The following is a 25,846-nucleotide window of genomic DNA, read 5'->3' on the forward strand; positions in this document are numbered from 1 at the left end:
ATCAGAGCTGCCAACCCGAAAAAGAACATTTCAGTATTCTTTAAGTTGAAAATCAGTATTTCGGTGAGGAAATCAGTACTTTTAAAAATACCATAGGACAACACATAAAGCTGAAATCAGTATTTTACATTAAACTATCAGTATTTTTCTCACTTTTCAGTACTAAATACTGAAAATCAGTACTACTTGGCAGCTCTGCATCATGAACACCAACATAATGAAGATCATCAAAACCATCAACACTACTCTCCTACCCCTGATCACCATTGTACAAATGATATTAAAGAACAAGTCCACCCGAAAAAAACTTGATTTGAATAAAAAAAAAAAAAAATTCAACAAGCATAACACTGAAAATTTCATCAAAATCGGATGTAAAATAAAAAAGTTATGGCATTATGAAATTTCGCTTCATTTCACAAAACAGTTATGCACATATCGGTCGGTATGCAAATGAAGAACTGATGACATCACTCACTATTTCTTTTGTATTTTATTATATGAAATATTTTTATTTTCTCGTAATTGTCATGTGAAATGAAGTTTCATTCCTCCCTGAACACGTGGAATTCCATTATTTAACATTTTGTGCTTCAAGAAAGGTCCTAATCGTCAAATTCGTAAAAATTGAAATATTGTATAATTCAAAAAAAAAAAAAAGAAATAGTGACATCATCGACTCTCTCATTTGGATGTAACTGGCTCGTTCATATAACTATTTTGTTAAAAATAAGCGAAACTTTTAAATGTCATAACTTTCTTATTTTACATCAGATTTTAATGAAATTTTCAGCATTGTGCTTGTCTGATTTTTCTCTATTGATTCAAATCAACATTTTGCTGAGGTGGACTTGACCTTTAACAATAAATGAAATGAGTAGATTTGACAAGGTTTGTTTACCTCAGGAGACATACTGCATTAAGCTTAGTATTACTCCTATCATTTTTATTTAATAGAGTGCCACAGGTAATTCTCTACAACACAGTCTACTATCGTAGACAATAAAAAAAGAAAAAAAAACAGACAGAAATAAAAACAACAAAGATATCAGCACATGCTGATATATACAATAAAGCATTCAAGCAATGTGTACCCATAGTTTGCTGTAGAAGGTTGCTACAAGGCAACACGATATACAATTAAATGGAGGGAGAAAATTATTCAGCTTTTCAAAAGGCGCTGTGATAAAGGTGATAATGAATTTTGTTGGCAATAAATCAAAGCTGTGTGTAAGGTTTATCATGTGCAGTCTTGACAAGGAATTGAGTACATTTTGATATAGAATATGTACATTACAATTTTAAGACAGCTGTTGATCAACTTATCAAATACCCTCACTTCTTGATCTAAAACAAGCAGAGAGAGAGAAAATAAATGTAAAGATTCATTTAAAACACCTCATCATATCTTGAGTTTTGTAGCAAATATCCCCATATTTTTTGAATTCTCAGGCATTTTCTTTAGTTTTCTGTTCAAGCAGGTGGATCCTTCCTTTATGAGCATAAACAATGTGTTCCTGAAATTATGTACGGATCCTTTGATACCAAAAAGCAGGAGTCTTCAATAATTTTTTTTTGAAAACCCATCCAGACATACCTTTAACAATTTGATGTACAATGAAGCATTATCATTTCCTAGCCTGTTCATTTAAACATGTATCAGTATTTAGATGACATTGCACATTTAGACTTTAAAAGCAGATCCACATGTAGGAATAAAAGGACCACCCTTCCCTGAATCCCACAAAACAAAAAGTCGAGAGGTAGGAAAGGATATGTTCAATAATCTTGGAATTGTGCCCTTATAAACCCTTTTACCATACTCCAAAACACTCAAGATGTTAACATGTATTTGTATACAAGCAAAGCCATCTCTTAATAGATCAACCTTTAGGACTAAATTCACGACATTAACAAAAATATGTACTACGCAACCTCGTTTATCTAGCTGCCACTGGACCAGAGCCTATCCGTATTTGGAACACAATTTATTAATGTTAGTAGGGTAGAGGGGTCTATTGTTGGGGTCCATCGATTTCTCTGAGGTTAGGGGATGATTCAAATTTGATTATTCTGTTTTATTTTTCAAATATAGAAAAAATGAAATAAAAATATTTATAAGTTAGATATGCAAACAAAAAACATTTCCAGTATTTCAACTCGACCGAGTACTCATTGTTGAATTAAATATAGCTTTGTTTTTTTCTTTAAAATACAGCATATTCGACGTCTTGCTCATAGAAATTACCAACAAAATTATAGATCATCATGGGCAAGTTCAAGGTATTAAAAACTAAAACAAATACCAAATAAAAAAAAAGAAATGTACAACCCTCATCATTATAGTCCACAGTGTTATTAAAAATGGTAATATATCTTTAAAATCATCAATTAACCTTTATATCATTGCTTTGATAAATTTATAACAAATAATATAAAATGCTGTATACATATACATGTGTACTCATGATGTCATGCATGCATTATGTCTATATATGACCTTGAATAAAGACAGGAGTTTAAAGTACTATGTCATATGCATCTTTAATATATCCTGGACAAATAATGCTCTATCATTATCTCTCTCATTTGATATCAATAAATTGAGTATGATCATCACCCATCCCATATTTTTTGTGCAGTACTGATGATTAATAAGGAGCTTTATTCTTTACACCAAGTCAGTGGATTCTGATATACTGTTTTTTATTAACAATTGCTCCTCTTTTTTCCTTATATTGAAAGGGGGAGAGAGGGAGAGAGAGAGTGAAAAGAAAGATAACTGAAGAAAAAATTATACCCTCCCATGATAATGTATCTTTTAAACCTTACTACGGTACATTATTTTTCTCTGATCACTAATAATTCAAATATTAAATCTATTTAATGACTAAATAATTTTTTGTATTTTAATGATAAAATTTTCTCTTGCACAATACTTGCAGAATTCAAGATTTAATTCATTGTTAGTTAAAATAAATAAAAAGTTGATTCCTATTTAACACATACACCCACACACGCACACAAATATAAAATCAATTTCTACTCAACATGTTTCCTAAAATATCTTCAAGTTAGAATATTCTTCCAATATAATTTTTTTCAATGTTTTTCAATACAAAAAAAATCAATCAAATATTTCATAAGAATTTAAGGAAAATAAAATGGTTAACATTATGAATAAAAATATCTGGATATTTTACATTAAAATTCTAGGCTCCATAAGACTGGTACATGATGGATCCATTAAAAAAATGTTTGGTCAAACATAATGCTGGGATAAAGACAAAATATTGACAGATTCTGAATAAAAAGACATCAGTGTATTAAGACATTGTAATGTACGATTGTGTACCAAAAGTGCCCTAAAGCATGAGTAACTCTCTAGACATCAGTATCCTTTTAAAAAGCTTGATCGAGTATTTCCTAAATAATTTTTCATGAATATGACTGACTAGTAGTGATTATTACTTGTTTAATGAGGCATTGTCATACGATGCTAAACACATCTTTCTCTATTCTTCAGGACATGCCCTCCCTTGTCAACAAAAATTATCAATGTTGTCTGTATAATATTGAATGTCAAACAAAAATAAAAGATCAAAAATTGGGCATAAATAAATACAGAGAAAATTATATTTGAATTGAAGTGGATTTGATGTCCATTCAACACCTTTCAGAAGGAATTACAATCAATCAAAGCAACAAAAAAATGTCTCTATTTTCCCCTTTGGCATTGAACATGAAATGATGAATATCTCTGTGATAATTTTGTTTGTAATAGACTAGAAAGAGAAGCACACTACATAAAAGCCATCCAAACACACACTGACCTTTCACCCTCTGTGATACTAGGACAAGGTGACAAACTTGTCAATACCCGATCCCTTAAATTACATATCAATTTGCTCTATTTTCAATCCTTGTATCATCTATTCTTAGTACATAATCACAAATATTTTTTTTCTTCTTCAAAAGTCTGACATAATTATAAGTCATATAGATTTGAATTGACCTTTAAACCCAACCCACTTAAAATTATACTCTACACACTCAGGCACACACATAAATACCTGTCCAACAATAATAATAAAATCTATAATCTTATAGTAATCTATATTTGATGTATACACTCAACAAAGAAATCTGATTAAATTATGATTTATGTCTTTACCTTCTCTCTCTCTCTCTCTCCCACACACACACACACACACACACTCCCATTTCCTCCTTACTCTATCTCTTATCTGGCTTTCTCTGATACATATTTCTTTAGCCATGTCCAAATATGAAATGGCTGGTTTGAGAGATATGGGCTAAAGAGCTTCATATTTCTGTACAATAATTTCATTCATTTCGGTTACACTATATACAAATGAAAATGTGCATCACCATACAAGCAGGTACACATTGCCTACTTCCTCCATACAAACACAGGTACAGAGTTAGTGATAAATTCAAGATTTGGTCAAAAAAAAAATCACAATTCAGTAGCTGCATTCAATTAAGTGCTCCTTACCATTCAAGAATAAATGATTTAAAAACAAAAGTGATTCTATTCATTTATGAGCTGCTTCAGTGTAAAAAAAAGAAAAACAGAACAAATAGATGAGAAGTTGTTTTGTGTTGTGTTTGATTCTGATAACTCATTTTTTCTTATCCCTATTAAAAACCTGAAGATTTCATACTTGTTCTTTAAAAACGAACACATTTCAACTATTAAGGTAGAATGATTAAAATCTGCTACCATTTTCAAACTCTTGGGTGAGTGGAATAGAAAGAAAACTCAATCAAGGTGTACATATACCTAGTCCAACAAACTTATTGGCCTTGTTACAAAATTTTAGTAAACAACTACACTAAAATCACAAGGAATCCAAATTCATTAGCTCAAATATGTGTGTTATATCATGAAGTTGTGCTAAATATTACAGTGTAATGACAAGGTATTTTTAAAATTCATTTTAGTGTTGGAGAAAAAAGAAAACTGGACTATGAAAATTAGGCGCCTGCGCCATTATTTTTCAATTGCTGCATAGCAGTGTCTGAGCCTTGATGAACTCACTTTATATTGAAGCACACTGGTCCAGGCAAATAAAAAACAGAAACTAGAGGAAACCTATGGTGGATATCATCCCGATGACAATCAATCAATCACAACCCAAGACCACAGGGAATCAAACGGTTGATGGAACGCACTGTTAGAAGTGAATGGATCATTAATGTAGAGTCAACAAATTCATCTTGCGTAGATTCCAATTGTTTTAGAGTCTCCACCCCTTTCCTAGCTTTTGCCTCTCAACGATGTAATCCTAAGCATTCCGATCATCCTCCTTTTATCATAACAAATAACTTGTTCCATGTCCTGCCACGCTTAGATCCTTCTTTGTTTGATATCACATATCCAAATGCTGTTCAGACATATGAAGGGGTTGTACAGGAAAGGGTCATCCATTAGAAGGTGAAGGGGTCAAAGTATATTCTGTTAGCTCTCCTGTATCACTCCTCTGCTCTTATAATACATCCCAGTAGCTATAGAAAACAAAGAAAAAATAATATGGTCAATCATTGTCCAGAGTAAACAAAAAAAAATGCAAACACATTCAATTTCTATACATCTAATTGGGTCAGGGGCAGATCCATATTTCAAAGGGGGCACATTTCCTTGAGGAAAAATTTGAAAAGCAAAAAAAAAATTGTTTTTTTTTAATTAAAAAAGGTCTCACTTTCAAAAATGGGGCACACTTATTTAATAGCATTTTTACATTACAAGTTTTAATTGTGCCTCTCAAGGGGGGGGGCACAGCCGGCTTTGCCCCCCCCCCCCCCGGATCCACCAGTGAATTGGGTAATATGATTTAGAAAACATTTTCAATAGAATAAAACACACTGCTTCTGTAAAATTTGATGTTACAAGATACTACCACTTCCTTCTTGATGAATGGGAAATAAATCACATTCATTAAACTATCAAAAGATTTATTTAGTTTGATTATAATATCAAAAGTTTTACTTAGTTTAAATATAAAAAAGTTTGATTAAACTACATTTATTCCAGTTAGATAACGATCCATTTAATACTACACGTACCATGCATCATATACATGTAGTATTAAAGATGAGAAAATAAAATTATACATCCATGCATACATATTACAAACATGCCACCATCAAATAAAATAACTTGATTTATTTGAGTAACAAAATTCAGAAGAAAATCCTTCATAAACTGTATACTTCTTCATCAGGAGGGGGTACAATATTCACTGTATAAGGGTAAATTGTGAAATCAATTAGAAAAAGAACACCTTCTCTCTTTCGTGTTTTCTAAAAGTGAAAAGTGGAGTGAAAAACCCATCTTATAATTGAAAATTTATTGATGAAAAGTAATTGATATTTTTTTCTATTGATGCTTTGATAAGGATTTGTTTCAGACTTTGAGGGCCTATTTATTTTCCTTGGGATAATTCAGATGGAATGGCACATTTTACACACAGGATATGAACTGTTATAAATCTTGAGAATTAAAAGAGAGCAAACAAACAATTCACATGAATTGAACATCATTACTGAATGTGAACAGTTTATATACCATCCCCCCCCCTCCCATTTACATTTTATGTACTTTATTTTAAGAACAGTAGTAAGCATGCTTCCTGTAATATGAAATATGAAACCAAACCAATTTATATATTTCACACATTAGACACTGGACAAGAACTACCTCACTGACAGAAACAACTAAAAATACATAACTAAAAGAACAAGGATTCTATTTCTTCAGCCTTTGGTCAAGAATTCACCTTCAACTTTTCAAAAATCTGATTTTAAATGATTGGTATACATCAATGCATGATTGGTGTCATCAGGATGATTTCATTATCTTGAAAATGATTCCCTTTTCAGATATGACATTTTCCAACATTCCAAAGCAATGCACCGTGAAGTTGGCCATAATTATAGCAATCATTTTAAAGAAAATATAATAATCTTTCTACAGATACCAAGCATGCACTTGATGTTGATAGAAGGGAGAAATAACTGATCAAACTCAGATTTCAGAACTTTTTAGTCCATTTGGAGGTCGTTTGGTAGAAATAACTGGGCGATTGCCATAAAAACTTAAACAAGGAAAGGAATTTTGACTTTTCTAATAAAAAGCTGACAAATACTCAATGCTGGGATCTACTTCAAAGCAAATCTAATCACGTTTTCATAGTCTATGACCTATACTGTAAAAGGCAGTCAGCTTTATTTGCTTGAGCACAGTATCTTTATGTATTTTTATACTATCATACAAATATCATCAATCGCAATTCGACATTCTAGCCACAATCGATATTTGCTTATTGATAAACCAATTCTACTCTATTCTATTCTATTTTATTCTATATTATATGATAGAACACAGTGAAAAGAAAAACAAATGCAGCACAACAATTATAAGATCTTAATAAAGATCCATATGAGACAAGTTGAAACAGGAGCAAAGGGGAAGAGTTCATTGAAGGGTAGAGAGACAGATTAAAAGAATACTAAAAATGTTACTGAATCATATAAACACTGAGCTATGCATCATTGTAATTTACAGCATTAAAGTCAAATCATATCCTGCCTTAGATTTACCTCAATATTGGTTATATGAACTGAATAAAATCAAAATAACTTGATACATAATTGAAAAAAATATGGTTGCATGGCATCTGAAATCAGAGCAACAAACTATGTGAAAATCAGGATGAACCAATATTCAAAATAAATTATCACCAAAATGCAGCACAGAGACAAAACAAGAAAACAAATACAATACACTAATAACTTTTAACTCTATAGCTTTTTTCTAATAAAATCCAATACCCATATTACTAAAATATTTTTTTTCTGAATTTTCATTTTTTATTGTCTACAGTTCAAAAAGGTAGTTCTAGTTTTTAGAGATTTACTGTATTCTGTATCTGTTGGAAAGGGGTCACATTCCCCCTGAAAAATAAAAAGCTTATTTCAAATTATTAAAATAATGTTGCTTGAAATTAAAAGGCATCCCCATCTTCAAACTAATCAATTTTTCATAATCCAGAACTTGACAGTTTATTCATTTCCTTTTTTATGATTTTTTATTTAATTTTTTTTTTTGGGGGGGGGGGGGCAAATTTCACTTCATAAAATCACCTGCCTCCTTTGTAGCAGATATTAAATAGCATTTATCAAAAGTTTCAAAATATTGTATTTGTAAAAAGATGATGGAAGTTGTCTATCTTTCCTTTTGTCATATTAAACACTAAATTGCGGATGAAATAATCAAATGGGATCACCAGGGACACTGATAAATCTTTCAAAAGAAACAAAAGGACAACATACATGTACATCAAGTGGAAAAAGATGGAGAAAGAATAGTATACCACAAACTGTAACAACCACTGAAATCACATATAAACAATATAACAATGGAAAGTTACCCAGAATGCATTGCTGTATACACCCTCTCACGCAGCAGGAGGGGCTTCCCAGTGCGTGATTTGATTATGGCTTTAGGGGGCTTGCATCAGAAACACACAATATAAAACTTGGCAGATATTTTTAATCCATCTTAATCCACAGATGTCATGTGCTGACATGACTAAATCGTAAATACACTCCTTGCTGCAATTAGTCTAAACATGTTTGATATGACTTGTGATTTGCAAATTCAATTATCCCTATTGAATCCATAATTTCAAGAAAATTAATGTAAAGCAACATATCATCAGACCATCCAATTGATATTTGAAATTGGACAGTGAGTAGTTGCATTCAACACACTAAAGTAAAACATTTGCATCCCATATATAACAGCGAATAGACTTGTCAAATCCACTCTCCTGGAAATACGTATATATTGGATGATTTTATCATTATATGAAACTGAAATGAATTGCTAACATACTGCATCTACAGTATCAGTTGCACGTAGACCCCCCCCCCCCCACCTTAAAAAAGAAGCAAGAAATATGTTATTCCAAGAATCATCTAGTGAAACCACAGCTCCATGGGTACACATTGCCTTCATCAAGAAAGAAAAGGGACAAATGGTTTGTAACTATTCAAACCAAAACTAGAAGGTTAATCAGATCTTATAAACCCTATAGCTGCAAAATAAACCACAACATTAAGTATTGTACACAAAGAACGTAAGATCTCAGAAAGTTCCCTTATAATATACATATTTAAAAAGAAACAATAACAGAGACATAACCAGAAGTTAAGACAATAGTTGTGCTACATAAGCAATAGGAAATAATTTTTCAACTTCACATAATTTGCTTCTGATTTTTTTTCTTTTCATTTTTTTTCTCCACAGTTCACATCAATTACATTACAATTCAAAGACATTTTCATGTTTGTTTAGCTAAAAATTTTGTAGCAAATATAGGTGCCTAGCAAAAACATTTTTAATACATATAAAAAACATGTGCCTATAAACTAAAGGTCTAAAATACCTATAAAAAAATGAAACAGCCTAGCAGAGAATTTGCACTTTCTTTAATACAGCCATATTTCTTCTTAACGGCCCTAAAGTTGTTGGCACACTAAGCATTTGTCCAAAGGTAAGGACCATAATCATATCCTAAAAGAAATATTTTGGTTTGTTTTATTTTGTTTCCTAGACTTACTTATAAATTAATCTTCCAATAAAAAAAGGTTCTTAAGTGAGAGATATGAGGAGAGAAATAGAGGGAATAATAGAAGAGGCCTCTTTAAAGAATAAAGTGACCACTAGACATACGTTAAGCTGGCTTGGGTGCACATATACACGAATTATTCAAACAATTCATCATATCTTTCAGAAGTTGGTTTGTATACTATCATTATTATTATTCAACAAACTACAGACATATGTGATAGAACTGTGCGCTCTCATTTACAATTTCCAACATGAAATTTTCAAAAGTGCAAATTTGTAGTATACAAAGCAAGAGAGGTAATAAGACCTCCACAAATATTTATTCGATACCTACGTTGTCTTTATCTTCAATTCAAACCTTGTAAGTATGATTATGTAAACAAAAAACAAAAGAAAATATGCACACAAGTTAGTGGTTACATCTCTATAAAAAACATACATTTTTCTCTTTTTTTGTGTGTGTGATTTCTCTTTCTTTACAAGTAATTATCCATTCATATTTTTAGGTGATAAATACTCAATATTTGTATCATTACAAATCTGTGATCTCTAACGAACACATTCTAATTAATAACATACATTCTTCTCTTCTTGATTTATAAACATTACATGCCGTTTCATTGTACAAAGCCATGCACCATTGAAAACAATCTTTATTTTCCTCAACTATACATCTACATCAGGCATTGATGAAAAGTATTATATTTTATATATATATATATATATATATATTGTGCACAGCACGATTTGCAATCGTTGTCATTTAATGCAAATAAATTTCATGACTTGACTACCGGCGTCTTCCCGTGAACAAATGCATATTCATATTGATTTGTTTCCTCATAAGTAGCACACTGATAATAATTCTGCGTGTACAAACAATGAGGTTATTGACATTTTTTCCTCTCATATTACACACACTATGCATCTCTACGACAAGACTGTAGGAAATACCAAAATGATTGATATTTTTTTGTAATAAGTTCACTTTACATATTCTTAATATTCACACAAAAATGCAATTGCTTTACGCAAATTGACTTTGATTGATAGAAAACAAAAACCAAAATATGCTAAAATGATAAGAAATACAATCCATACTATTGACTAGATATCTGAAACCAAACTGCAAGCAAACCCTTCCTCTACATGAATAAAACATTAAAAACTAAGTTCTCATAAAGCTTTCTCATTACTGAAGTATGATGCATAATGTCAATTTGTGGTTAAATTTCATAGGAATCTACTTGCAAATTTCTCAAGTATCAAGAATATATTGAAAAATCTCTTGACTATCAGAGGATATGAAACAGTCACTTTATCATGTCTGTTAGTCTATTATATTGATTATCACAACTCTACACACTAAACTACCTACATTGACTGTAAGATCATAGTCCTAAATACTATTGGTTTAGCCACAAGACTCCATTATCATAACTTTTTCAATTCTTGGGGAAAAACAAATCTAGTCCAATAAATTTATCCCAAACATTCACTCCCAGAATATGCAATGTCCCTATGCATCATAAATAGCAAGAAACTCAGTCCTTTATTATTAAACACACAACAATAGAACTAATACTGCACTAAATAATTATATTTTCTTTATACAAAGGCAACTATAGTTCTCATTATAGGCTCAGCAAATATTGTTTTCTTTATCCTTGTCCATTTTTTAAAGCTCTTGGGTTTCTCACACATAATCAAAAGAACATTCCCATTTTTGTTTAAAAAACATGGTTTTTAAACTACCATTCCCGCTCAATAACATGTAAATATTATCTTGCCTGTGGGTACCAAATTGTTTTGTAACAATTATCATGCACATCTCATATTTTGTTAATAATTCAACAAAATCCTGAAGAGCTGCAACATAGATCTGTAATGGATGGATTTGTAATCAATTACAAGGTGGCAAAGACCGATAATCATCATCATACTTTGAGCATTTGGTCATAAAAATAGTAATCAATCGGGGTTGTTATTTCAATATTCCAATTGAATACAATCTGGAGTGTTATGGATCATTCATATCACATGAACCTTGATCAGAAGCTTGTATCTAAACTGCATTCAAGGTAATTAAGAGTTTCTCTCAGCTAGTCACTTCCATCTTTGCCAAAACATTTCAGAAACAATATCGACTTCAAACTTTTAATTTCCAAATTAGCAACTACTGAGATCAAGATGAAATATCCGTCAGTTCAGGTTGCCTGATTCTGCTCAAAACTTACAAGATATTTATCAATAATCATTGGATTGGATTGGGTTAGAAAAGGAATCCTACTCCTAACCTGGATTATTTAAGCATTATAGTGAGAAAAGGAATAGTATAATGATCTGAAGAACAATGTCATTAAAATGAATAATTAGGCAGGTGTTAATTATTAGTCATTGCATGCATTTTTAGTTATGTTGCTTAACAAGACTAGCATCATCAGCTTACAATATGATTATGAAATTTAGCACTGAGAGAAAATCACCTAGTCACATGTAAAAATCTGTGATAAAGTTAGAGTCGTCTCAAAAAAAGAAATCTGTACCAACCTCTGAGAGTCCAGAGGGGATATTTCAATATCAAGAAGACCAGGGAAAAAGGGGTTTCAGGTGACACCAATATCAATCTTAACAAGAGAAGAGGGTTTTCTTATTGCGGATAGATTCATTTATTGGCTGATGTATCATAGCTTAATGGCTGTAGGAGTACTATCTCATAAAACTGAATTCAAAGAGACATAATTAACCCACAACACTCCAGAACAAAGCAATTTATGTATCAACACCTATGGTAATGAGAGACTTGAGGCATCAGTGGATTAAAGTAGTGGTATATGATGGTGATGGGTAGGGTGAGGGAGGGTGGGTGGGTTACTGGGATGGGTAGAGTTTGGGGTGTGGTTAGTGGGGGCCATTGCTGTTGCGTTGGCCAAGAGGGGGATGGTGGCGCATGATATCAGTAGACGAACCTTGAGTAGCAAACATCTTGGGTCCTTTCCTCAGCATGCGCTGTGCCTCGTCAAACGTGCTACGGATGTCTTTGAACCACTGCACATATTCTGGTTCAGACTGTAGGAAGGTGAAAAGAGAGAAAGATTGCTGAAAGGCAGCTAATAATCTCAAATTCTCCTTGTTTATTATACTTACTTCTGCAATGATATGCATTTAGTACAGCAAAACATAAATATCATAGACCAGTGCCCCGTTGCATATAAGTTACAATTATGGTAACTTTGCAATGCATTGGTAACTTGGCATGGAATCTTTGATTCTGATTGGCTGTTGATCAGCATTACCATGGTAGTTACCATTGGACGGCAAAGTTACCAAAATAGTAACTATTATGGGCACATTCTCTTTTTAAGGAGGAAAATTGGCAATCACGTAATATTAATAGACAAATGTTTAAAGCATGGACTTTATCGCCTTTGTTTGTTGCAATTCTTGTAGCACATATTGATTAGTCTATCAGAATGTGAGGATGGTTAATGACATACCTCTGCTCGTAGAATGCATGGTTTACCAGCCTTCATCTTCAACGTGATGCTCTTATAACCCTTGATAGTTGATTCTTCTACTGTTAGTACATCTTCCAGTGCTATCACGTTTTGCTGAACCACAAACAACAGAAATAAAACATTAATACAAGGAATACCATGTTAGAAATGACGCAGTGTGTATCACAGTGATGTCACAGTATAGAACAAAATGTGAAATCATCTTCAAAATGTTGAAATGCTCAAATTCAACATCTAATCACATACATGAACACTGTAGGTGTCTATAATATCTTCCAGCATTTAAACCTGAATCATATCATCACATAGTCCACTATGTAAGCAGACTATAAACACATTGTTTGATATCCAACAGGTTAGTATCATATAGAAGTGATATCTATAATGTATTACTCTCATTAGATACCTCTTTCCTGCATACCAGGTAGGATCTGGTTGGATGTGTACAGGCATGCCCATGCAGCAAAATGTGTGATCTGCTCACTAAAGTACGGATACACGCTTGCTATTTTTAAAATTTGTCAGCGATCGCAACGAAAAGCAAGGTAATTCTTTTTTTTTCTCTCTTTTTAGAGCATGGTGTACAAGATAGTATGTTGACAGGATACTGTCCTAGTGCCTTGCCTGATACTTATTCAAATATTTAATGTCCCCTTCGGGCAGTTTTTTATGTGACTCAAATGTTTTGCAAAGAATGCAAATAGAAACCATAGCAAAGCCCAACATTCCCATTTTATTCACATTCTATGCATAACTGCAAAGGCTTGGAAGTACCATAAAAACTTCACTTTACACTAGTGTAATAATTTGAACAGATCTAGAAGTGAAGTAAGGATGGAAAAATATTCAGAGCCAGGCATATAAAAGGTTGATGATATTATAAATTGCCCTATAAAGTAATGGTTTATCTTACCTGACTTGGACCCCTATCACCATCACCAGACCATTCCAACCTGTTAGGGAACAGATAGAAGTAACGCTTCTGCCATGTATTGAGGAATGGTCCACCGAGTCTATGAAGGATACCATGCATTATACAATCCTTGCCCATGGCATAGACTGGAAGACAAAATGACAATATATCATCGTTTAATAATCAACTGGCTCTTTTGATTAAAACTCCAATGTAAATAAATGGAAAGGACTAGAACAAAAGAAGATGTAAAAGCTTAAACTTGATATGATTAGTTTCCTAAATGCTTGATTAATAATTGCTGAAGAAAAGCTCAATTAAAAAAAAATAATAAAAAAACTCGAAGCACTGGCAAAAAGATGGAGAGGTCGATCAAGAACCATGGCTGAACTTCTTGATTCGCCCTTTATACTTACTTCCTTCATCCATTTTCTTTGCCTTTCGTTTCATCTCTAACTTGTCATGCTCCTGGTTGACTGTCTCAAATATCGTCTCAGCAATCTCCTGCTGCCATCGCTCTGAGATGGTGACAGGGAAATTCTTATACAGTTCCTGGTCGGCTTCCGATAGCTAGAATAGAGAAAGAGTGTGAAAGAAGACTGAAAATACACATTCTGAGGTTAAATATTTGTTGGTATGTTGATGAGGACAGTAATAATGATGAAGATACTGATGTTTTATTTCTATTGATAATATCACCATAATATATCATTCTCCTCTTCATCACTACCTTTTAAAAGTCCATCATTTTTGTTGACATTATTTACTACACTGCGCTATACTTACCTATACCATCTCATCAAATTGCTATTCGTTACCCTGACTCAAATAGCCACCGGTAAAAAACTCCCCGAAAGAGGCTAACTGCATTTACGTAGCCTGGGAAACCCGTCACGGAACGAGACCCATAAAACCCGGTCTCCGCATATAAGCCTCCTCTTTCGTTACCACAACGTCGCTGAGTAAACGTTTAGCCACCGCGCTTCAGTGCCTTTCTTTTGAATCACGATGTCTGAAGAAATAACTGACATGAACATTAATTCCCAAGCTTCCCCAAATCTCAATCAAGGGGAGAATAACTCGGTCAAGACAAAGCCGAGGGTCAATATTTCGGCCAAGACAAAGCCGAAAAATAATGATAAGGCAGCCAAGACAAAGCCGAAGATCAAGAACCCTAACACTAATAACCCGGCCAAGACAACGCCGGCTAATACCACTACACAATCAGACACCCAGTCCCATAGGCGGGAGGTAGACAAGGGTACAGATAAATCGGAAGAGACTGTTTACACTCCTTCTGATCGGGGTAGCTCCTCATCAAAGAGTAGGGCGGGCAAGAAGAGGCCTCGCGATGACCACTTGTGTTCTCATGACAATCAGGCTCAAAGTATTGACCCACTACAACCCCCTGTAATTCAGAAAAAGAGCCGACTGGCCCGGGATTGTGACAGGTCAGTCCATTCATTGCCAGACCCCGCCGAGACGGGTAGTTGGATCTTGAAAGCCTTGCAGGCGGTCCTCCCTCAGCGGGCGCCGCCATCGACCCTTCCTGACCCCGACCCTCTGGACTTGCTTACCGCCAGCCCAGCAAGTAGTAGACAAAGCCGCCCGAGACAACGGGCTAATGAAGACTCAACTCATTCTAGACGTAGAGAGGTCTAGATCGCCTCGTACCGGTCGCAGAGTGGGGGCTAATGATAACTCGCCTCATATTAGCCGTAGAGAAAAAGAGTTTTCCATTGTGGGAGAATCTGATTCGGAATTTGATTACCACCGACCTGTTACATCTCGCAGAAGAGATTGGGGCGATTTCTCACCATCTAATTCTAATAGCAGCCCCGTGCATTCCCTCCAAGCTGCCCAGCATATGGGATTCGAACGAGGACAATCACCATTGGGGGTATGAGAGAGTTCTGACATACACAAACGCGATACTCCGGCTAGTGGGAACAGGCATCAGTCAGCCTTGATCTTGACTAAATACTGCCCTCAACTTCGGGCCGAAGACAGTACTAGTAGCGAAACTGAGCGAGAGAAGTCAATCTTCCGCTTGAACTCGTCCCTTAGTCGTTCGGACGAAGTCAGTCCTGCGATCAAGATGGATGCTCCAAATAAATCCTGCTTTCGGGGCCTAGATAAGCAACACTTTCGGCTTAAACCGATCAGTAAAGAAGTGTCGAAGGATTATCGATTTGCCGCTCAAGACTTTGAGGATTTTTTGTGCACACCTTCGGTCCCGGACGTTGCTTTCCGTGTCGGGGATACGGGAGCGAGGAAGTCTAGATCGGCCGTAACCCTCTCAGCGGCTCAGGCTACCGCTCAGCCGATTATCAGCTAGCATCGCTGGACGTGGCCGCCCGGAGCAGTATGAGACTCGCGATGTACCAGGGGTGCCTGTTAACCGCTCTTAGTGAGGCTGAGTCTCTACCGGTGACAAAAACTTATTGTTAGAATCACTCACAAAGATTGCTGATTTCCAGTATGAGCAAGCAGCAAGATCAACTCTACTATGCTCGAGGGCAAGAAGAGCCAAAGTTTTAGATGCCCTCAAGATTGAGAAAGGGGCAGCAAGACTGCTCAATAAGCTCCCTTGTGAAGGTAAGGATTTGTTTCATGGACATTTTCAAGATGTTTTGGATGAGTCTATTTCAGCCAGCACCACAGCTGACAAGACTTTTTATAGGCTCTCTTTGAGTAGACCTAGCCCGCCAGGCACCGCTAATGCTAGACTGGCCCAGGGCCAGGCCCAGAGACCCCCCTTTGCTAGCTCTAGCTCCAGACCCAAACCCCAGACCTACATTGAACATAAGGGGTCATCCCTCTCCTTCCCTCGCTCTGGTTGTGACGCCAGGATTGAAAGGGGCCGCGGGGAAAGTCATAGGAAACCTCGGGGTGGAGGACGGGGCCGCCAGGCCCACTTTCAGCGCACCGAATTCAGGGCCCCCACTCAAAACCGGGACATTTGACAATCAAACACTAGTCATTCCCCACCTTCAGCAAGTCCCAGTAGGGGGAAGACTTTTTCTTTGCTTACAGAACTGGGAAAAGATAACCAAAGACAAATTTGTTCTAGAGATAGTAAGGTCGGGATACAATCCAAATTTCCCAAGAGTAATTCATCCTTCCCATTTTCGACAACAGAGCCCCATACCAAGGGATCCTTCACGCCGAGAGGCTCTCCAATCAGAAATACAGTCTCTATTCCACAAAGGAGCTATCATAACAGTCCCAGACCACAAGTCCCTCATCCTCTCCCCCGTTTTCCGGGTAAAGAAACGCTCCGGGGGTTTTCGCATGATAATCAACCTAAAGAAAATAAACAAACTCCTCCCAGATCAAACATTCAGAATGGAGTCCCTTACAACCATCCTACCTCTGATAAAACCCAATCAATGGGCAGTCACCATAGACCTCAAAGACGCTTATTATCATGTTCCCATAGCCCCAGAGGCCTGCAAGTTTCTGGGCTTCAAAGTAGGAGACGTTTGTTATCAGTTCATAGCCCTTCCGTTCGGCCTAAAGCCTGCCCCAAGGATATTTTCCCGACTGGTGAGAGTCCTCGCCGAAGAGTTAAGAAGGCGAGGCATTACTATCTTCTGTTACCAGGACAACTGGCTCCTCCTTGGCCCTTCCAGGACCACTCTTGCCTACAACGTAAGCGTTGTCCGGAAGCTGGCTTCGGATCTAGGTTTTCTGATCAACAAAGAAAAATCGAGGTTCACACCAACAAGATCACCAGAGTTTCTAGGGGCGATAATATCCATCCCAAACTTAATAGTTCGCCCTTCCCCTCACAGAATAAAGAAGATCCAGTCAGTAGGTGCAGAGCTCTACTCAAACTCATGCTCGCCAGCCAAAACTTGGCAAATTTTCCTCAGTCTGTTAGCAAGCCTAGTGGATCTAATCCCGCAGTGCAGACGACATATGAGGCCACTCCAACTGCACTTCCTGAGACACTTCAGGCCCAGAATTCACCCCAGGGACCATCTTGTTCCCATGACAGATGCGATGATGCATGCAATTCATCTGTGGTCAGCATGTCGATTTCTGAACCAAGGGAAGCAAACTCAGAACCCAAAACCAACCCTCACCCTAACGACCGATGCTTCAAAGCTGGGTTGGGGAGCACACATGGGGAAATTCAAAGCCTCCGGCCAATGGCAAGAAAGAGATTCAGCACAGCATATCAATGTTCTAGAAATGAAGGCAGTTCAAATGGCTCTACTTGCCTTCCTCCCCCAAGTTGCCAATCAGTGCATTCTGGTGAAATCAGACAACAGCACAGTGGTCTCCTACATAAACAGGGAAGGAGGGACAAGGTCATCTACTCTCTGCTTCCTAACATTGGAAATTCTAGCATGGTGCCAGAACAATCACATAACCCTAAAGGCTTGCCACATCCCAGGGAAAGAGAATTACATTGCAGACTTCCTCTCTCGGGGAAGTTATCTCCCATCAGAATGGCAACTCAATCTCACCATAGTGGAGAGAATCTTCAGTCAGGGCGACCAGCCTCAGATAGATTTATTTGCATCAGCCTTGAACAAGCAGCTCCCGACTTATTGCACGAAACATCAAGATCCCTTAGCCTTTGCGACAGACTCTCTAACAATCCCTTGGAAGGGGATCCTGGGTTACGCCTTTCCGCCCTTTCCCATAATACCTCAAGTGCTGGAGAAAGTGAGGAAGGAAGAAGCTTACGTTCTCCTAGTAGGGACTCCAAAAAGACTACCCCCACTGGTGGACCTCCTGAAACAACCCGGGACGGACACTTATTACCCGAACCCGGAAAGGCTTTGCCTAACACTCTGGCCCATCTCAGGAAATCAGCAACTAAAGCGGGCCTTTCGGAGAGAGCTGCATACATGGCCTCTAGATTCCTGCGATCCTCCACCAGGAACACTTATGATTCTAGACTCCAGAGATACTTCCGGTGGTGTGACAGTTTACAGATTGATCCAACCTCTGCCTCTTTAGGTAAGATAGCAGATTTCTTACTTCTATTATTTGACGAAGGTTTATCAGTCTCCTCCATAAGGGGTTACAGGTCAGCCATAGCAGCCATTCATTCAGGCTTCTCTAATGAGGAAACTATCTCAAATTCAGTTGTCCTTGCCAGGCTAACAAGATTCTTTTTCTTACAGAATCCTCCTCACCGAAGACTCTTCCCCAAATGGGACCTTCCGCGGGTCCTTCGGGCCCTAGCGAAATCCCCCTTTGAACCCATGCATAAATGCTCCCTCCTTCATCTGTCCATTAAAACAGCCTTCTTGTTGGCTATAGCTTCAGGTCAAAGACGTAGTTTGCTTCATGCACTCACGGTAAGGCCGGGTCATATCCGTTGGGAGAAGGGCAGAGTCCGCCTGATCCCTAGACCAGGTTTCCTAGCTAAGAATAAAAAAGAAAGCTCTAAACCTTGTGAAATTGTACTTCCAGCCATTAACGATCTCTCGTCAGTTTCCGAAGATAGGTTATGGTGTCCTGTACGTGCTTTGAAGTGGTACATTGATAGGACTAAATGTATTCCCACTTCCCACCAACTGTTCATTAGTTCAATAGAACCTCACGGCCCTGTTAGTCCAATTACAATTTCCCGATGGTTAGTACAGGGGATCAAGTCAGGTGGAGGGGACGCCATATTATCAGGGTCCATTAGAGCCCACGATACACGGGGCATAGCAACATCTTGGGCGCTCTTTCAGGGTACCTCTATAGAGGAGATCCTCCAGGCAGCCTATTGGACCAATTCCAATACATTTGTATCTTATTACTTATCCGATGTAATAAGCCGAGACACAGGTTTTGCTTCGGCGGTTCTGTCCTGTTCTAATCGTTCCTGAACTTTTTCCAGTTGATATATTTCATTAATGAGGTTGATGTTATTTTTACCCCTTATTCCTGAGTAGCTTCTCCAGTTGGGAGACTACTCCATTTTATAGTCTATCAGTTTCTTTATCGTTATGCTATCATGTCTGGAAAGGGTCTCATTTCTGCCCCTCCTCCAGTTTTTTCAGTGCTATTCTAGCAATTTGATGAGATGGTATAGGTAAGTATAGCGCAGTGTAGTAAATCAGAATGCTCAGTAGTGAGCATATTATTTACTAACAAGCTATACTTACCTATAACTCCCCACCCGTCCTCCCCTGCAGACTTCGCCCCTCCTTGGCTACGAAAGAGGAGGCTTATATGCGGAGACCGGGTTTTATGGGTCTCGTTCCGTGACGGGTTTCCCAGGCTACCTGAATGCAGTTAGCCTCTTTCGGGGAGTTTTTTACCGGTGGCTATTCGAGTCAGGGTAACGAATAGCAATTTGATGAGATGGTATAGGTAAGTATAGCTTGTTAGTAAATAATATGCTCACTACTGAGCATTCTGATCATCATCATCACCACCACTTTCATCATCATCACCATTATCATCATCATCATCACCATCATTTTCATCATCACCACAATCATAATCATCATTATCCTCCTCCTCATCATCATCATCATCATCATCATCACCACCACCACCACCACCACAACCACCACCACCATCACCACCATCATCTACCAATCATCATCCCAATTACCACCACCAATTATCTACCTACCTTGATTCCCTTAACATCATCCTCATCGAATGATCCGATATCGAAGGCATCTGCAGCATTCACTTCACCCCTTGGTGGTATTAGGGGAGGTTGCACCTGCAGGTGGAATACAAACAATCCAATCAAATCATTAATCGGTTCTTGTATAGCACTAGCGCTGGGCATATTGCATAACAATCTACTTTCTTTAAGGTCAACGTTATGAGGGTCGCAATTGGAGCTGGGAAGCTGGAATTCTCCCAAAGTGGAGAAAGTTAATGCATTTCAGCTTGCAAGCCTGTTGACCAGGTCATAAAATATTTGTAAAGGGCTTCGAGAGATGCAGCTCTGATACATTATAGAGATGATGAATATCAATTTAAAATTTTGTCAGGAAACATTGAACATGTCCTGTGTGTCCTCAAGAAAGAGATTAGAAAGAAGCTCAAAGCCATATTGGTCTAAAAGTTCAATGATACAATTTGTTAAAATGGACAGTACCTCTGAGCACATTTGTGCAGCATATATCTGATCAATATGCATTTCCTTGGGAAAAAAATGCACAAACTTTGCTTTTAACAATTTACCAGTTACCATGCCAAGAAATAGATTTTAGGAACAATAGTTAATGAATCATACCTAGATCCTCCTTTGGTGTGTTTTCAACACTATAACAAAATTAAGTCAAACTCAAAGGCCCAAATTCTGAAGTCAGGTTTAACTTAAACTCGTGGTTGTGGTTTAAGTATGGACAGCCAATTGTTACATAATCACTAACAGTAGAGAGTTCATACATTCAGCTCATTCGGCTCTCAAATCATTCATGATTTTGTAGGAAGTATAAATAGATGATTGTCTTTACCATCGATGAATCAGGAAAGAGCACATTAAATATAAGAAACATACAACTTAATAAAAATTTTGATACTTTTGCCTTCCCATACTTAAAACCACAACTTTAAACCTGAGTTTAAGTTTAACCCGACTTCAGAATACGGGCCAAATAGGTAGCAACAATCCATACAAAGATCAAACCTTTTGATAGTACACTTGGTTCCAATCTGTATTCTTAAAGAAGGGATGCTCTCTCACTTCTGTTGCCCTGTGGTTAAAGCAAAAAATAATAATAAATACATTTTAAATGAATTTTGAGAGAAATACTAGATAATATTAGGGAGCAAAATATAAGATTCCCTTTTACGAAAATGTTGATAGCTCCAAGGACTGAAACATAAGCCTTTTTCAAAGGAAAGATAATTTTTTATGCCAATCCCCTAAACCATCTTTTGCCAACCTGTACAAAACAAAATAAAGTCATAACATATATTCATATATTGATTAAAGCTTTGTTTTAAAGCAGAGTATTTTCTCATATTTAACACTAAAACTGCTGAGGAGTTTGACAACAATTACAATTTTTCTTTTTTTTTTTACTTTTCAGATTGTCTTTCTGTGAGGTTGTTTTGAAATAAACAAAACTATTCATCATATGAAAGTTTGAATGGTATCTTGAAATACGAAACTCTTCAAATGGAATACAAGAAGCCTTCGGAACTGTTTTGTTTACATCATAGACACGTTTTTGGTTCTCTGTGGGTGTTTTTTTTCCTTTTCTCATTATTTTCTTCAATATCTTTATCACCCTTTTCTGCTTGTTTTGATAAAAAGAATGTATTTCCTCAATAAATCTGTTGTGACAGGTATGATAACAATTCACTAAACAGTGACACTAAACCGAGATTGAAGCAATGTAAGACATAAATCATCATGACTTTTACAAATTGAATTTTCTATAGTCTACAGAATAACTTTGGTTGATGCTATCTGGGATTCAGAAGAAAATAATAATAATCCTACAGATCTGCAATGAACTTGTAAAGTTGCCCGACCCTAAATATTTGCCACGATAACCCCACCCCCAACATGTGACTTCTACAATTAGAGTTCATTTTAAAAGGTTTTATTAGAATCTCTTTTCACTCAATTTTTTCAAAAGAGTTATACCAAAACACATGGTTAAACATTATAGCATTACATTGTTTATGCTATTCTCATTGTTGTTGCTTTTGATCTGCATCATCATTACAGAATTAGGACAATATCCATCAACTAAGACAAGCTCATAAATTTTTGCGGCAATGCTTACACACTGTTAAAAACCCCTGATTTTACAGAAAAAAGATTTTGCAGAAAGCAATAACAGAATCATTCTGAATGTAGTGGTATACATACCCTCTGCCTTCACAACCTAATCTACTTGCTACTTCTCTCTGTAGTAGACCAGCTAGTAATGATCGCATCTCATCACTCATCTTGTCAGGAAATTCAACATCCTAAACAGAAAATAAAAAGAAAATCGATCACCATATCATACAGACGTAATTCATCCCTACTGGAATATTGTCATCACATGATGTGGAAACTACCACAGTTCACAAGAGTTCATTTCAGATTAAAAAAGAGAAAAAAAATATTTTAGTGTTTGTCTGATGAGGATTCTAGTCAATTCTTCATTAATTTCAGGCACAGGAAATAAATAGAATGAAATCACATGAAAGCAAAGTTACACAATACATAGATAGAATACCCAAGAAATGAAAAATACAGATATTATAAGAGGATTATAAGTGGGAAAATACCAAATGATATTATATAATTGTAGAATTGAAACAAAAAATCATAAGTAGGAACAAGATTTTGAGAAATATGAGATTTTATTTACGATAGTTGAAGAGGACATTAAAGTTGAATAGAGAAAATACTTTCAGAAAATCAAAAGAAAAAAATCTGAAATGAAAACAGAGCAGAATCACTACAAACAGAGATGAAAGCAGATTAAGACAGAGAAATTATACCTAAATGGAAGCACATTGAGAGGGGGAAGAGAATGGGAGAAAAGAGAGAAAGTGAAAAAAGAGGGAGATAAAAGGAGAAAAGGTAGAGCAAAAAAGAAATACTGGAAGACAGACAGACAGTCAGGCAGACGGAGACATCGCATAGAAGAGAATAAGTATCATAGATAGAGCGAATTGTAGAAACCTAAGCCTAGACATGAGTGGGAATGATTGATGTCTTGTTATCACTACAATCCATCAGACATGACCTTTGACCTCTGTCACCATCAAATCTTCTACAGCTTTCCCTATCACCCTGAAAGAGGGTACTCTTTTATAAACCAACCAGATTTACAGTGCTTCCAAGATGCAATGGTATGGTTTATCATGCAGCAATGACATTCTGATGGCCCGGTATACATTTCCATGAAATGATTAGCAACTTGAATAATTTGATGATATGATTTTGCTGTCCATTGACGGTTAACAGACTTTGTGGCTAAAGCAGTCAACACAACAATTAATCCTTATGGAAATCCATTTAACGCCTCAATGGGATTAGGATTGTCTGTGTCTACACACACACTATACAGCCCCTGATATTAAATAATGGTTCAGCTATACATATCAGTGATATTACCATCAAGAAGTCGACAAAAAGCTACAAAAATCATTCATATCATGCTGTACTACAGGTAATAGCAAACTTCCTTAAAATAGTCAATTGAATTGAAAATAGTTAAGTGAATTATGGATATTAGAATGACCAAAATCCATGACAGTTCTTTTTACATGAATCGAGAAACACAAAACAATTTTTTCAGTTTTCATCCATTTCAGGCACTTCTGGGTGGAATTCTGGGATATAAATGACACATAAGATGGGCGCATGTATCAGTAACAATTTACAAAGAAATGAACTTGGATAATTCCTATTGATACACTCAATTGTTCTCTTAAAGAAGGGGATAAGTACATTAAGTAATCACTTTTCTTCAAATTCTTTCCAAAACAATTTCTGCTTTGGTTTGAAATATGTTACCTTTTTTTAGTCATCTGAACATAACTTTTCCATAACACACAAGAAGCAAACCTCAATAGCAATTATTACATAGTCAAATATCTATTTAATATAAATTTTCAAATATTGTTGATTATACACTAGGAAAATATATGGAATATCTCTCATCCAGCAAGAAGTAAATATTTCTACTATTGACAATATTTAATTAATTCCTTAAATTCTACAGCACACCTTCCTCACAGAATTGAAAAGTAGTTCATGACAGATCAGCTTTAAGATTAATATTATCAAAGTTGAAAGTTAGGTCAACACAGGATAGAATCTCTACCATCTTGCCATCCCATTCCCTCTTTATCTCTCTCATTCTCTAACCCTAAATCATAAAAACCAGCCCAATTAATCTATTTGGAATAATTAACTGCCATGAAACATGGGAAAGGGTAGGATATCATTATAGATCAATGTAGAATCTCTGATGCATATTAATATTACACTTAACCTTACTTCCAGATTCACCCACTTCTGCAAATATTAGTAATTCTTTATTAACTTAAGAGGCTGCTCAAGGCCCTGAAAACTTGTCCACCAATCACGCGAGTGCCACAAAAATTTGCATAATAGCAGTAATCTACATAAATGTATTATTTTAGAAAAAAACTTGGCTTTAAGATCAATTTCTTAATGTATTTGAATGATTTGCAACATTCTTATCCTTTTTTTTACCATTTGTTTTCCTTTTCCCTTTTTTTCTGTGCCAAATTATTTGCAGAAACTTTTTGAAGCATAATTATGATAAGATTGGTTAATTTCAATCAATGAAATTGAAAATAAAATCTTTATGAATGAGGTGAGAAAACTTCATTTACTTTGACTTTGACTACAAAATCACATTTTGGGATAAATTTGGGTCTAACATAACTTGTAGAAGGTTGCTTCATTTAGGAAGCACAAACCCAGGCATTGTGAATTTCATCTTGATATATGTTTGAGACTTGAAAGTAAAATGTCAGTGAGTGTTCTCATAAGAAAAACATGCGCTGTGGAATAGATGTGGAAAATTTTGAGGGGGTGGGGGGATTCAAACCCTAGCCATTTCAGAGTTGAAGTAGCCCTGGACTCAATAACATTAAAGGGGAAGTTCACCCTGACAAAAAGTATATTGTAAAAATAGCAGAAAATATAATAAAAAAATATTGCCGAAGGTTTGAGAAAAATTCATCAAATAATTAAAAAGTTATTAGAATTTTAATTAGTTGATTTGTGACGTCATATGCGAGCAGCATTCCTACATATCGAATGGTAAAAAATCAATGAAAATGAAA

At 36.0% G+C, this 25,846-nt stretch overlaps 1 protein-coding gene across 1 annotated transcript in view; it reads right to left on the reverse strand.

Annotated features, from left to right (window-relative positions):
- Positions 1-907: 907 nt before the first annotated feature.
- LOC121409142 (beta-adrenergic receptor kinase 2-like) overlaps positions 908-25,846 on the reverse strand; it is a 106,043-nt gene continuing 81,104 nt past the window's right edge. The window contains exons 14-21 of the mRNA XM_041600976.1: positions 22,899-22,999; positions 21,702-21,768; positions 20,688-20,783; positions 14,509-14,662; positions 14,093-14,238; positions 13,159-13,272; positions 12,631-12,730; positions 908-5,532 (exon numbers count right to left, since the gene is read on the reverse strand). Of these exons, the coding sequence (XP_041456910.1) occupies positions 5,486-5,532; positions 12,631-12,730; positions 13,159-13,272; positions 14,093-14,238; positions 14,509-14,662; positions 20,688-20,783; positions 21,702-21,768; positions 22,899-22,999 (825 nt within the window). The 3' untranslated portion in view covers positions 908-5,485. The remainder of the gene's footprint in view (positions 5,533-12,630; positions 12,731-13,158; positions 13,273-14,092; positions 14,239-14,508; positions 14,663-20,687; positions 20,784-21,701; positions 21,769-22,898; positions 23,000-25,846) is intronic.

The sequence above is a fragment of the Lytechinus variegatus genome, chromosome 2 (genome assembly GCF_018143015.1).
Source record: "Lytechinus variegatus isolate NC3 chromosome 2, Lvar_3.0, whole genome shotgun sequence".
NCBI lineage: Eukaryota > Metazoa > Echinodermata > Echinoidea > Temnopleuroida > Toxopneustidae > Lytechinus > Lytechinus variegatus.